Below are 13,389 nucleotides of genomic sequence, written 5' to 3'. Positions count from 1 at the left end.
GCAGCTGCCATGTCCTCTCCCTACCTTACCACCAGGGAGATGGCGTCCAGCAAACTGCAGGCCAGGGACAAGTGCTGAGGAGGGCTGTGTGGGACAGCAGGCCTTCCAGCTCTCAGCTGCTCAGGCTAGGTCCCCAGACAGTGCCCTTTACTCACCTCCTCCTTCGAAGGCCAGTGGTGGCAACAAGACACCTTAATAGGCTTCCCTGGGCAATAGAGCTCTCTCTAGGCTCACAGCTGGGGAAGAGAGGCATTCAGTCCCTCCCTTGGCAGCACAAAGCTGTACACAGGAGACTTGCCAGTTATGATCAGGGTGCTCACATCCAAGGCAGACCTGCCTCTGACTACCACCAAAATTTCCCCTCTGCCAGGGTGTCCCACCATCATCCATCATACCCCCAACACTCAGTGTCACACAGTCTCTTGCACAGCTACTCTCCTCACAGTCAGTAGCCCTAAATCCTAGGGTCACCCTTTTCCCTTCAAGCACCCAAGAGACAAATAACATCAGGATCCTCACTTAATACCAAGATTCCTATGTGAGAAAGGAAGAATTTATCCACCTTGGTTTAGGTAATTATTACATGGCCAACTGTCTATTTAGTAGGCAGATTTAATTTTTTTATTATTTATTTGACAGAGAGCCAGAGAGAGCCAGAGAGCACAAGTGGGGGGAATGGCAGAGGCTAAGGGAGAAGGAGGCTCTCAGCTGAGCAGGGAGCCTGATGTGGGACTTGATCCCAGGACCCCATGATCACACCCTGAGGTGAAGGCAGAAGCTCAACCACTGAGTCATCCAGGTGACCCTAATAGGCAGATTTTAGTGTTAGTTTTCCTCTATTATTTACTTTCCTCAATGGTGGCCTCATCGCAAACTGAACCATGTGGCCTTCTATCATGCACTCTCTGCAAGGCATAACTTACAAACAGTAACTACACAATCTTAAGTGTACACCTGGATGATTTTTATGTATGTAGCCACCACTAGATCAAGATAGAGAACACTTCCCGAGCCCCAGAAGATTGATGTTCCTCGCTAGTCAATACTCCCTCCACAACCAGGGACTTGACAGAGATCATGAAAAAATTTTTACCTGTTCTTGGACTTCACATAAATGTTTTCCTACAATCTTATTTCCAAAGTTATAATGATACCTCTGAATATTTTTTAGGGGCAAAATATTGGCTTAACCAGGGCTCCTTGGAGAATGGGTGATTCCAAGGTGGGGCAAAGAAAATGTAAGCTGAGAACATCTCATGGCACCAGAAAATAAGGAAGTGCCTTAAAAATGACAGGATCATGGAATGCCTGGGTAGCTCAGTGTGTTGAGCATTCAACTCTTGATTTCACCTCAGGTCCTGTGATCAAGTCTCCACGTCAGGCTCTGTGCTCAGTGTGAAGTCTGAGATTCTCTCTCTCCCTCTGGCCTTCCCCCTGCTCATGCGTGCACTCTCTCTAAAATAAAATCTCAAAAAAAAAAAAAAAAAAAGATGGGATCAAAAGACATCTTAAAGGAGCACCCAAGGACCAAAGCTGAGACAATCTGAATAGCAAAATAATGAGTGTCTAATAACCCATGAAAAAAAATAAACACCCATGAATCTATACTGATATAAATAAATACTTGAATAAATAAAGGGGAGACAGGGACAGCTCTCCCTTACAGAAGAATGGCAACTAATAGATATAGAAGAAGTGGTGAAAATAGAAAATCTCCATTAGGCAAACATCTTACAGGCAAGAACCGTTAATGGATATTAAGATTAGTGGGTGAAATAATGATGAGAAACAGTGGAATTATATAGTATCAGTGTTTCCCCAGAAGATACTTAATAATTACCAAAGGGGAAATAGTAACTTTACAGTGGAGAAGTCTGGAGACCTACCTAAGGCAAGTGATTAAGGGCAGCAGGAATGAGACATGCCAACGCCATGGGCCTCCATATGATATGAGATCCTGAGAAGAACACATCACCTCTGTGGTTTCTTCCCCAAAAGGTATGACTCTCAATGTCATTGTAAGAAAACATCAGACAACCCCAAAGTAAAGGTCATCCTATAAAATAACTAATCACTACTCTTTAAAAGTTTTGAAAATTTTCTTTGTCAAGGAAGACAAAGACTGAGGAACTGTCCCAGATTAGAATCCTAAATTGGATCCTGGTCTAGAAAAAAGGCATTAATGGGAAAACTGGTAAAATTCAAATAAGGTCTGTAGATAAATAGTATCTTATCAACTTGAAGTTCCTGGTTGGTTAATTATAGTATAGAAGATGTAAACATTAAGTGGATATGAGTGGACTATTTGGGAACTCTATTTTTGCCACATTTCATAAGTATAAAATTATTTCAAAATAAACTATAGAGTACACTTTTGTAAAAACCTGGTTTGAGGGGCACCTAGGTAGCTGAGTTGTTTAAACATCTGCCTTCAACTCAAGTCCTGATCCTTGGCCTGGTCAGGCTCCCTCTCCCTATGCCCCTCCTTCCAACTCATTCCCTCCCCCTCCCCCCCTCTTTCCAAAATAAATAAATACATCTTAAAAAACAAAAACAAAAACAAAAACAAAAAAACCCTGGTTTGAGTGGAGTCCCTCCTCCTGGGGCCCCTCCTGCATCTGACATTCAGCCCCTAGAGCGCTGGTGGCTCTCTCAGGGCCTGGGTGGGACTCCAGGACTTCCCAGACAGAGGCCCAGACCAGCAGCTCCAGCAACTTGCACACACGCCCAGAACTCCCTGTTGCCTTCAGGCAAGGTGGTCATTCAGGCTCCGCCTGGGTTCCACCTTCCCATGGAGACCAAGGAGGGAGGGCAGGAAGAGGAATGAGGAAGTCACAGGTCCTTCTGGTAGCAGCAGAAGAAAAACCCAGGAGCCAATATAGTAGAACAAGAAGAGGACCTTGGAGCACTTCTTTCTCAGTCTTAAAACAACCAATCTGTTGTTAAACATTTACTTTGTGAGAAGAAAGCCTGAGAGTGATTGTCAATGAAAGGGGAGAATGGTGGAGGGTAGAAGAAGCCCTGAGAGGGGGAGGAGGGGGCAGTGCCTGAGGCAGGCAGGGCAGATCCTTGCCTGGGACCTTGAGTAGCTACTGTGTGAATTCAGCTCAAGTGCCCCAGTTGTCTGGCCAGGCCCCTAAGGCAGAGGCAAAAGAACACAATCCATGTGTGTGGCACGGATTCTGAGTATCAACCACTTACTCCCTGGGTGACCTTGGGCTAGTTAGTTAATCTCGCTGAGACTAAGTTTGCTCATTTGTAAAATGGGAAGGAGGGTGCAGTTATTATGATTTACCTTGTGGGACTATTGCAAGGATTAAATTAACACAGTAAGCATTTAGATTAGTGCTTAGAACACATTAAAGTGCTAAGAATTCTCTGTTATTCCATTGAACCTTATGAAATTGCTAGTATCTGACCATTTGGGCCTATAAAAACAATGCCGTAAGCCTCACCCCAATATTATCATGATCCTTCCATTAGACCAGCCCAGGCTGAAAGCCAGAAATGCCAAGGGGCCCCCCCATGCCATGAAAGAGCCTTGGCCCAGATCTGTAAGAAGCTCTCATTTCAAGAGGTCCATGGCTCAGAAGATGGGCCATCCTGCCCCTACTTCTGTGTACCGAGCTGCCTCAGGTCCCCTTGCTCAGAGGTCTCAGGAAGAAAATATCCTCAAGTGATCCTCCTGTCATCAGTTCTTGGTCCCCTCTCCCAGGCAATGTGAATCCAGATATCTGCTCAGCTAAGGAGAAGTAGGTGCCCTTCCTTCTGGGGGCTTTTGCCACAGCTGTGACACTGCTCTTTGCCCCACACCCTTTGACACCCCCTCTCCAGTCCTGTTTGTTCAACCAGCTTGGTAGTTTCTCCCAGGATCAGGTAAGTAAGTCACATGGTTTACTCAGAAGTCACACATCTACTCAGACGTGGTTCCTAAAACTGTCTTCACCTCACTGAGTACTTTTCAGGGAGCAATAATAATAATAAGCGCCCTGTTCTGAGGCTGTAGGGCAACTACACCATTCTAACTGCTTCATGTGTATTAACTGTTTAATCCTCACAATAGCCTTAGGAGGTAGGTACTCTTATCCTTATTTTACAGGTAAGAACATTGAGGCACAGAAAGTCAAGTTACTTTGCTTAAAGTTGCACACCTAGAAAGGTGGCAGAGCTAGGATCTGCCCCCAGGCATGTTTTCTCTTCTTAGCCATAACATCATGGAACTGTGGGGCTAGGAGGGACTTTGCAGATTATCCAGTTTAACTGTCCCTTCCATTTCGTCTAAAAGAAAAAGGTGACACTCCTCGAGTAGACTAAGTAACGTGTTAATAGAGCAGCAGGCACAATCCTCATTGTCATTCTGTGGGTTACTGCAGAAAGACCTCAAATCCATCAGATAATCAAATATGCAACCCAGGAAAGAACATCTCTATGTCTAACATAGTTTTAAAGTCACAGACTATTATGGTCCTGCGCTCTGCCAATATTGTGAACTGCTAAAAGCCATTCCAGGAATCATCTCCACCTCTCTGAGCTAATCTGGGAAGCACTTTTATCACATATGACAAGGCCCTCTGAGCCTGGCTCATGATAACTAAATTAGACTTCATCCTCTTGAAATCCTGCTCCACCTCAACCACATTATCAAAATTGATAGCTTACCCCAGCACACGGCCATTCCAGCCCCTCATGCTCATTTATCCTAGGATGTCACATATGCTGCTTGTTGGCAGAAGCTGTGGCTCTTTACCAGCTGCCTGTGGCCTCGGCACCATAGCTAGCATCTACTCACAGAAGCCCGCTCTCCCCTTTGCTTTCCAAAGCCCTTACTTGGGCAAGTTGGGTCCCGTCTTTCCACCTATCCACTGAGCAGACTTCTGTTCTTTAACCACCTAATGACAATTACGGAGAGGTACAGCTCTGGGATCACAGAAAGCCTTCTGTTACTCTTGAGAACACCTATGTTAGTAGTTAGAACTTAGAAGAACAGTTGACCTTCTCTGGCTTTCCCCCCTGCTTTTAAGAGTCATAGATGAGGGAGGGAAGGAGAGAGGGAGGAAGAAGGAAGGAAGGAGAAATCCCTTAGTCCAGAAATGTACAAAGCAGAGAAAGACAAGCCCCCCAGCCTACCCCAGAGAGAAGAACTATGAACAAGCTCCAGGCCTGTCCCTGAAGACTGCAGAGCCTCGCAATCCATCTCCTTGAACCCAATTCCCCATTACCCCTTCTTGTGGGCCTCTTGGAACAGCAGCTTGGCTTTCCATCGTTTAACACGTACCCTCCGTCTTCTTCACATCCCTAGCCAAGGTTTCTGGGCTGCCCCACTCTCCCTGGCCATCCCCCTCTGTCTCCTTTGCTCTGTCCACCTCTTCTCCCCAGCTGTCTCACAAAGGTGTGGCAGTGCTCAGGCCTGGACTTCTCCTCTCCTCTGTCCACACTCATTTCCTTACAGGTCTCTACTGTCCTGGCTTTAAGGACCATCTAGCCAAAGGTTCCTAAATATACATGTCCAATCCAGACCTCTTTCTCTCTTTTGAGCTCTCAACTTATAAGATTTATTTGCCTATCTAGATCTCCATTTGGGTGTCTAATGGCAGTTCAAATTCGACATGCCAAACCTGAACTCCTGAAAGTCCTCCATAAACCTGTTCCTCCTATAGCCTTCTTGTAAACTCAGTCATCTTGACTCAACCCTTCCTGTCCTACTCTACACCCAATTCATCAGGAAATCCTGTTGGCTCTATTAACAAAATATATATATGATCTAATATATATGCATGCACACACGCGTATGTGTGCATACACACACACAAAGATCTGCTCACTTGTCACACCCCCACTGATGCCATGCAGGTTCAAGCCACCCTCACATCTCACCTGGAGGACTCTAACAGCCTACTGGGTGGTCTCCCTGCTTCCACCTTTGTCCATACCTACAATCTACATAGAAGCCAGAGTGATCCTTTAAAAATATAAGTCAGATCATGTCCCTCCTCTGCTTAAGACATTCTTATGGCTCCTCTTCCATTCAAATAAAAGCCCAAACTTACAGTGGCTACAAAGTCCTCTGTGACCTGGGTATCTTGTGACTCTGGCCTTACATTTTCCTATTCTTCCTCTGGACCATTCTGCTTTAGGCCACACTGGCCACCACGATTCTGTAAATAGCCCAGGCACACTGCTGCCTTAAGGCCTTTGCACTGGCTGTTCCCTCTGCCTGGACACTCTTGTGCCGCAGATGTCCATGACTCTCTCACCTTGCTTGAGCCTTTGCTCAGATGGCACCTTCTCAGTGAGCCTATCCTACTTTTTTTGAAATTGCAAACTGTCCCTTCCCTACCACCTAATAATTCCTTTATCTTGCTCTACTTAAAAAAAAAAAAAAAAAAAAAATTCTCATCACCTTCTAACATTCTGTTTAATTTACTATGTTCTTGCCTATTGTTAAGTCTCTTCCCAACTAGCGTGTAAGCTCTCTGGGAATAGGGATCTCTGTCTGATTTACTTTTCAATGTATCCTATGCCTCCAACCGTGCCTAGAACATGGCAGGCATTCAGCAAAGGCTTATCAATGAATGAATGAAATATCTCTTAGGCTGGCTTAACTGCTCTGCAGTATTTCAGGCCCTAAGACCCTTCTTCACACTGCAGAATTCTGGGGCTGGCTGACTTGGCCATTCTGCCAACTAGGAGGGGCAACCTCTTCTGAGCAGCCTATCTCCTTCCCTCTTCCCGGCCAGCCACCTGCCTTAGTGCCTTCTATCTGTACAGCCCCATGAATGGGATAACTCCCCTCAGCCTGGGCTCCTGGCCACTTACCTGAAAGTCCTCCTCATCCAAGATCTCCTTTCTCCACTTGATCAAGAAGGCTGCACACACGTAGAGATGAAAATGGGAGAACCCTTCTGGTTCAGACTGGGGAGGGAAAAGACAGTTAGGTCTCCAGGCCCTGACAAGGAACTGGCTTTAGCCCTCTTGGTTCCAATCCTCCCGCAAGGTAGGCATACGGCACAGCACTCCTTCCATGGCTGGGCACACAGAGGCCCGAGCAGACTGTGCAGAGGTCCTTCCCCGGAGACTAAGGCAGACACAGAAGTGGGAAGGAGGTGAGGGAACTTCTGAGCAGTACATCTGCCAGGGCGAGGAGCCTGGTGCCTCAGGGACAGCCTAGCATGGAGCACTTCATACCTGGTATGTGTCCCACAGACGGATGGTGCAGCGAAGGGGAAGCTCCCGCATGAGCAGGTTGTTCATCCAACGAAAGGCAAACTGTAGGTATTCGACCTCGTACCTCCTGAAGTGATTATGTACCTGCTCTGAAACAGGAGTATCATTGGCCCCAAGAGCACAACCTAGAGGACTGGACCCTGACAGTCACATGATCCAAAAAGGCAGTTTTAATCTCTCTTTCCCCACTCCTCCTGGGGAAGCCAGGCACAGAAAAGCCACACTGGCATCTGACCATCCTTTGTGTTCGATGCCACCATCTCACAGCCACACTGTATGGTTAACGCAGCCCCACATGTAGTAAAACTAGCTTAACATCCATGGTGATGTTCTAGGTTCTTCCTTCACAGGCTTGCTCTTGCCATAAAGCAGTAGATGTGAGGTTCACTTGGCTGCTTGACCCTATTACTCTTCAGAGGAGGAGTCAGAATGGAGCAGAACCATGGGGGTCACATTGGTCATCTTCCTGCCGGTGAGGACTTCTTCCTCAGCATCCCTGACAGACAGCAGCCAGCAGGGACTTAAACACTGCCAAAGAGGTTCACTGACTCCATTAAGGGCAGCCTCTCCCACTGATGCATTAAGTGATTCCCCAGAGAGTGCTTCACCATATTCAGTAGGAACTGGCCCCTTCCTGACTCCCACCCTTAGTGTTTGTGTGGAACTCTGGGACAATCCCAAATCCATGTTCTACATGACAGCCCTTTAAATAGTGCTTAATAGCATTAAAAAAAATTATTATCCTCCTCAGTTTCCTAATCTATAAAATGTGGATAATCATTCATACCTACAAAGGTTTCAGGGAGGATAAAATGAGGAGACAAAAGTGCTTACAACTGCAGCTGGCATGTGGAAAATACATAAGATAATTTTTTGAAAGAATAATAACAATGGTTATTTCTGGGGAATAGAATTTAAGGAAGGGGGAGGATGTGTTACTTTTTATTTTTTATTTTTACAAATTGTTTTTAGTTTTTTTAATGTGCATTACTTCTATAATTCAATCAAACAATAAAGATACATACACTTAGAAATCCCCTATCCTAAAATACTATGCCTTTACTATCAGGTATTTGAGGGCAGAAAAAACAAGGATAGGGCAGACAGTGGCAGAAAGCACAGCACCTGCCCTCTGGAACCTGGGATGAGGGATGCAAGAGAGCTGGATGTGGGCCCTGTGCTGGCTAAGGGTGGGGTCAGGGTGATGAGACAAAGATCGAAAAACATCCTATGGACGGATGTGCTAGAAACAACTGTAAATCAGCAAACAAGACAGGAAGACTGAAATCCTAAGTCAAAAAAGGAAGCTGGAGGGACACCTGGGTGGCTCAGTGGTTGAGTGTCTGCCTTTGGCTCAGGCGTGACCCCAGGGTCCTGGGATTGAGTTGCACATTGGGCTCCCTGCCGGGAGCCTGCTTCTCCCTCTACTTATGCTCTGCCTATGTCTCTGCCTCTCTCATGAATAATTTTTTTAAAAAAAATCTTAAAAAAAAAAAAAAAAAAAAAAAGGAAGCCAGAATGAGTGGAATTCACCAGGGAAGGTTTTCAAGAAAAGAGAAGCTGGGGAGGAGAGAAAGATACGCAGTTTCTGTACGGGGAGTCAGATGGGGGGAAGGCAATGCTTTGGTGAAGCACAAGATCCACGATAGAAAGTCAGGAAATGAGATGTCTTAGTCATGTAGTATCTAGTGGAGTCATAAGAAAGCTTTACAACCTAACTAGTGCTACTGAGCCCACTTAACAGAAGACCTTGCTGTGGTGTTCTAGGCTATCATTATGAAACTTAATTCTGACTTCTCTTTCTGGGTCTCAGTTTCTTCATCAGTAAGAAGTAGGGACTCCCAAGTTGTCTTTTAGTTCTAGAGTTCATGATCCCAAGCCAGAGCCAAGGAATTACTGTGAGGCTTCAGCTCCTCAAAGCCACCCTGTTTCAGAAGGAGCGCCATGTCTCACTTCCTGCCTGCCCCCCTCACCCAGCCCAAACTGGTCACAGGATGCAGTGGAAGAGGCCTGCTATGGGCCGGACTTGAGGAGTGTGCATCAAGCCCAGGAGTGACATCACCACATCAAGGCCAAGGTCAGACTAGAGCTTGATGCTTAAAGCAATGGAGAGCCATGAGAAGCTTCCAAGCAGGAGAGAGATATGACCAGAACAGTGCTTTAGAAAGATATGGTTGTGTGACAGAAAGTTTGCAAGAGGGAAGAGTATGGAGGAAGCAAGTCCTTCTAGGAGGAAGCTATAGAAGTCCAGGCGTGGCTGGACCAGCTGTGGCTAGGAAAATGGAGAAGAAAGGGTGAATCTGAAAAGAAAAAAAGGGAGGGAGGGAGGGAGTAGGGCTAAAAAAAAAAAGAAAGAAAAAGAAAGGGTGAAGTGAAAGGAGATGCTGAAAGAACTGATAGAACTTGGTGACAGAAAACAAAAGAGAAAGAACTTGAGGTGCCAGCAGAGCTCCCCTTCCTCTTCCCACTGAGATGTGGAAGGACAAGGGTGTCGCCAACAGCACAGAGTGAGTTGGAGAGGGTGGTGGCGGGCTGAGGAGAGGTCCCAGCAGCACTGCTGGCTTGTGTCAGAATCATACTGTGCTACTGCCAGAGAATTCCTCTTCTTCCAACCTACCATCAATCCGGCTGACAAGCTCTTCCAGCGCCTTGACCTTCTTCTGGATCCCTGGTTGTGCAAAGGTGTAGTTATCCTGCAAATGACATAGAGCCCAGGATGAACAGGGAGTCCAAAGTGGTGCTACCACTCTCAAGGTCACTGAAACACGTTTAAAAGCACAGGCTGTTTTTCCAAAGCTGCTACCAGCGTTCTGAGGAACAAAAGGAAATCGGCAGAACAGCCAGCACAGGAAAGGCCTGGCAGAGCCTCACAATATGGAAGTGAACCGCCTGGCTCGGGGTATATGGGAGAAAGGAGTGGCACACTCGGAGGACAAAGCCAGGGCAACACAGAGACCTCCTCAGAGTCCAGGTGACGCTAGACGTTTTGAAAGCTGTAAAGCTAACAAAAGAGGTGAAGATGGATGTACCAAAACGAGGTAGAGCCATGCTGGGTGGGGGACCCTGCAAGATGGAGGAAAGCAAGAAGGTACTTGAAGGCTTGTGGGGCAACCCACAAGGGCAGAACTGGCTCACCTGGATCCCATCTAGTAGTTTGCTCATGCACCAAAAGCTGTCGGCTTCAATGCTTCGAAGCATGTCCTGAGACAAATTGGTCACATCAAAGTTCTCCACATCCTCTTCTGTAAAACAAAAGGTGAAGAAAGTCCAGAGGTCTTCTCTAAAAAATGGAGAAAGACAGAGTTTGGTAACTTCAACAGTGTCCTTCCTTAAGGTCAGGGGAGAGCCAGGCTAAGCTGATGCCAAGGAACAAGGGCATGCCTTCCTCCTTCCCTGGTCAGGTGGGCCAGCATTCCTAGGAAAGTTCTTGAGAATCTCATTACAAGACGGAACAGGCCACTTCTCCCATCAATTCCACTGGGTCCAACATATCTTTCTCTTCTGCTTTTGTTTATTTGGTTTTAGGAAAAGATACTTCAGGCCTTTGATTTCAGAAATTTAGTAAGCTGCCTGGCATACTCACACTTCTATGTAGTGAGAATGCTGGGATCAGATGGCCCCCGTAGCTCATTTTAAAGACACAATCTCCATATTCTGAGAAGGCAGACCCAAAGTCTCACCACTCAGAAGTGAAGATGAGTGTGTGAGGGCAGATAGCCTCCAAACCAGTAGGAGCTTCTGGGATTTAATTTTACTAATTTGATAGTTCCTACATGGGGTTATAAATCAGACTGAGAGGATACTCCAGAGGAAAGGGGTTCCATAGACAAATACGGTTGACAAATGGTGCCTTACATCTTCATCACGGAGATTCACAAAGATCATAGCATACAAAAGGACATGAGGAATTGTAACAAATTCTACATTAAGTAAATCTGTTTAACACTATTTATCCAGTACTTCCCAGGCTTCTATAGCCACTGGACCTCTTTTAAAGAGGACCATCTGTTAGCTTCTTAGGGAAACACCACACTAAGTAACTATAGTGAGAGGCAGTCTATCTGGTCTGAAATCCAAGTGGGGATTACATCAAGATCCTCTAGAAACCTGAAGAAGTAAAATGCCATAGGAGGTTTTCTTCCTGCCACAGAAGTGGAAGTACTAAGAAAGGCTCTCCTTGCCCAACACAATAGGCCACCTCAACCCACAGGCCCCCGCGTGCCTTGCAGAGACCATGCGCGGAAATGTGCAGGCTTGAGTTCTGCGGCAGAAGCGGCTTTTCTCTTTAGACCCGCAGCTCTATTTTGAAAATAGAACGTTCACTGCAGTCCCTGGTGCTGCGGAGACACAGGCATCCGATGAAATGTATTCCGAATCCAGGCCTTTCATTTATGAGAATTATTATGAAGACCTACAACTGAACCCCCCTGGGACAACGCGTAACAATTCTTGGATTTTCATCCTGTACAAACAGCATTTTTTAATAGACATCAAGGGCTAGAAAAACCCTTTTGGGGAGGGTGGGATGCTGTGTAGAAAAACTATAATGCTAGAAACAAACTAAAAGCCTAACTCAAAGTACAGCCACAGTTAATACATGTAAAATGCTAACAATGGTGCCTGGCACACAGTAGGTATAATAGAGTTATTTCAAATGAAGTTTATTAGGAATTTGTAATGACACAGGAAAGCATGTCACAGTGTTAAGGGAAAAGAGCAAAATACAAAATTATTTATGGTATACTCTCAGCTACTGTACATACAATATTTATGTGTACTTATATAAGCAGAAAGGAAAGACAAAATATATCACAAGGTTTACAGTGTTTATTTCCTAGGTAGTAGGGATAAAAGATTTTTATTTTCTTTAAGCTTTACTAGACTTTTCAAAATTTCTACAATAACCATAATTTTTTATAGTCAAGGAAAAAGTGTACATTATTTTAGGAAAAAAGGGGCTACAATTGACTACACTTGCCTTTTATCACCAAACAGGAATAAAGATTTTGTAAACTAACACTAAGCTTGCAGAAACTAAGACTTCAGATAATATACTAAGGTCCACTTGAGAAATCACGTTAAAAAAAAAAAGCCTGCTAATAAATATCATCCTCCCCCCCCACCCCCCGCCCAACTTCAACTACTTACTATGTGCTGTATACAAACTATGAACTTAGTTAAATAATACTGAGCTCTAAGACCCGGTTCAGAATTTTCCTTTTTCTCTTTGCTTCATATTACATTTCTGAGATCCTCCCATGGATTCTGACCTACAGGTTCCACCAACCCACTCCCCGGGGCCAAGTGCAGGAGGAGAGTGCTATTTCCTCGAGTGACCGTGGCTCAAACCACTGTCCTGAGCAGTAGCCCCCTCTTTATGAGAAGAGGGTTATTAAAAAAAAAAAAAACCTCTGAAACCCACAAGAAAGGCTCCAGACAAAAAACACTCCTGCTACTCCCACACACTTCCCAAATGAACAACCAGAACTCCATAGTAATTTGAGGAGTCTTTTCCAACTTGGGCATTCTACAGTTCCAGAATGTTGCAGTGGAAATGTAACTGGGAAGGGTAACAACAGAGAAAGAGCCCGAATCCCCGAGAACAATGGGAATAAGCCCTGACAGCCTGTGTCAGACAGGATAGCATGTGGCTAAGACTACAGACTCTGGAGGCAGACTCAAATCCTGGCTCTGTCACTCCTAGGTATGTGGTTTTGGGCAAATGACTTTACTTTGGTGCCTCAATGTCTCCTCCGTTAAGGTGGTAATATCTTATCAGCGTCATGGAATATTTTGAGGATTAAGTGAATTAATACATGAAATGTGCTAACAACAGTGCCTGGCACAAAATAAGCATTATGTAAACGTTAGCTAGTATTATTGTCATTAAAATGAGAAACAAACAACCTTCTATCTCTTTTAAGTGATAACAGTATTTACAGCCAAACCTAACTAATTCCAACATATACCTTAAAAATAATTTTCAAAGCTTCCCATTTCCACCATTTGGTCTAAAGGAGGAAAATCTAACAATGTGAGGTCTTAAGTCAATATGATGCCACTCTCAGTAACTGTACCAATCCCAAATCTTGAGCTGTCCAGGGAACAAAGGGACCAACAGACAAGACGCTGAGCCCTCTCTGGGGGCCCTGAGTCAGGGCCTCT

The 13,389-nt window shown here is 45.2% G+C and overlaps 1 protein-coding gene across 6 annotated transcripts in view; it reads right to left on the bottom strand.

The window, feature by feature from the left end:
• Positions 1–13,389, bottom strand: part of TBC1D22B (TBC1 domain family member 22B) — an 83,339-nt gene that overhangs the window by 19,123 nt on the left and 50,827 nt on the right. For 4 of the 6 annotated variants that reach the window (XR_003124678.3, XR_003124677.3, XM_049092553.1 and 1 more), the window contains 4 exons: positions 10,360–10,466; positions 9,842–9,917; positions 7,186–7,313; positions 6,817–6,912 (listed from right to left, as the gene is read on the bottom strand). Coding sequence is in view for 4 of the 6 variants with exons in the window: in XM_049092553.1 (XP_048948510.1) it covers positions 6,817–6,912; positions 7,186–7,313; positions 9,842–9,917; positions 10,360–10,466 (407 nt within the window). In the remaining 2 variants the exon portion in view is untranslated. Of the gene's footprint in view, positions 1–1,344; positions 1,468–1,867; positions 1,958–6,816; positions 6,913–7,185; positions 7,314–9,841; positions 9,918–10,359; positions 10,467–13,389 lie in introns of those variants that run through there. The other 2 variants (XM_049092554.1, XM_049092552.1) reach the window with 2 other exon arrangements.

This window comes from Canis lupus, chromosome 12 (assembly GCF_003254725.2).
Source record: "Canis lupus dingo isolate Sandy chromosome 12, ASM325472v2, whole genome shotgun sequence".
Classification (NCBI taxonomy): Eukaryota; Metazoa; Chordata; class Mammalia; order Carnivora; family Canidae; genus Canis; species Canis lupus.
Note: the sequence above shows the minus strand (reverse complement) of the source record. Positions and strands in the feature narration are given on the sequence as shown.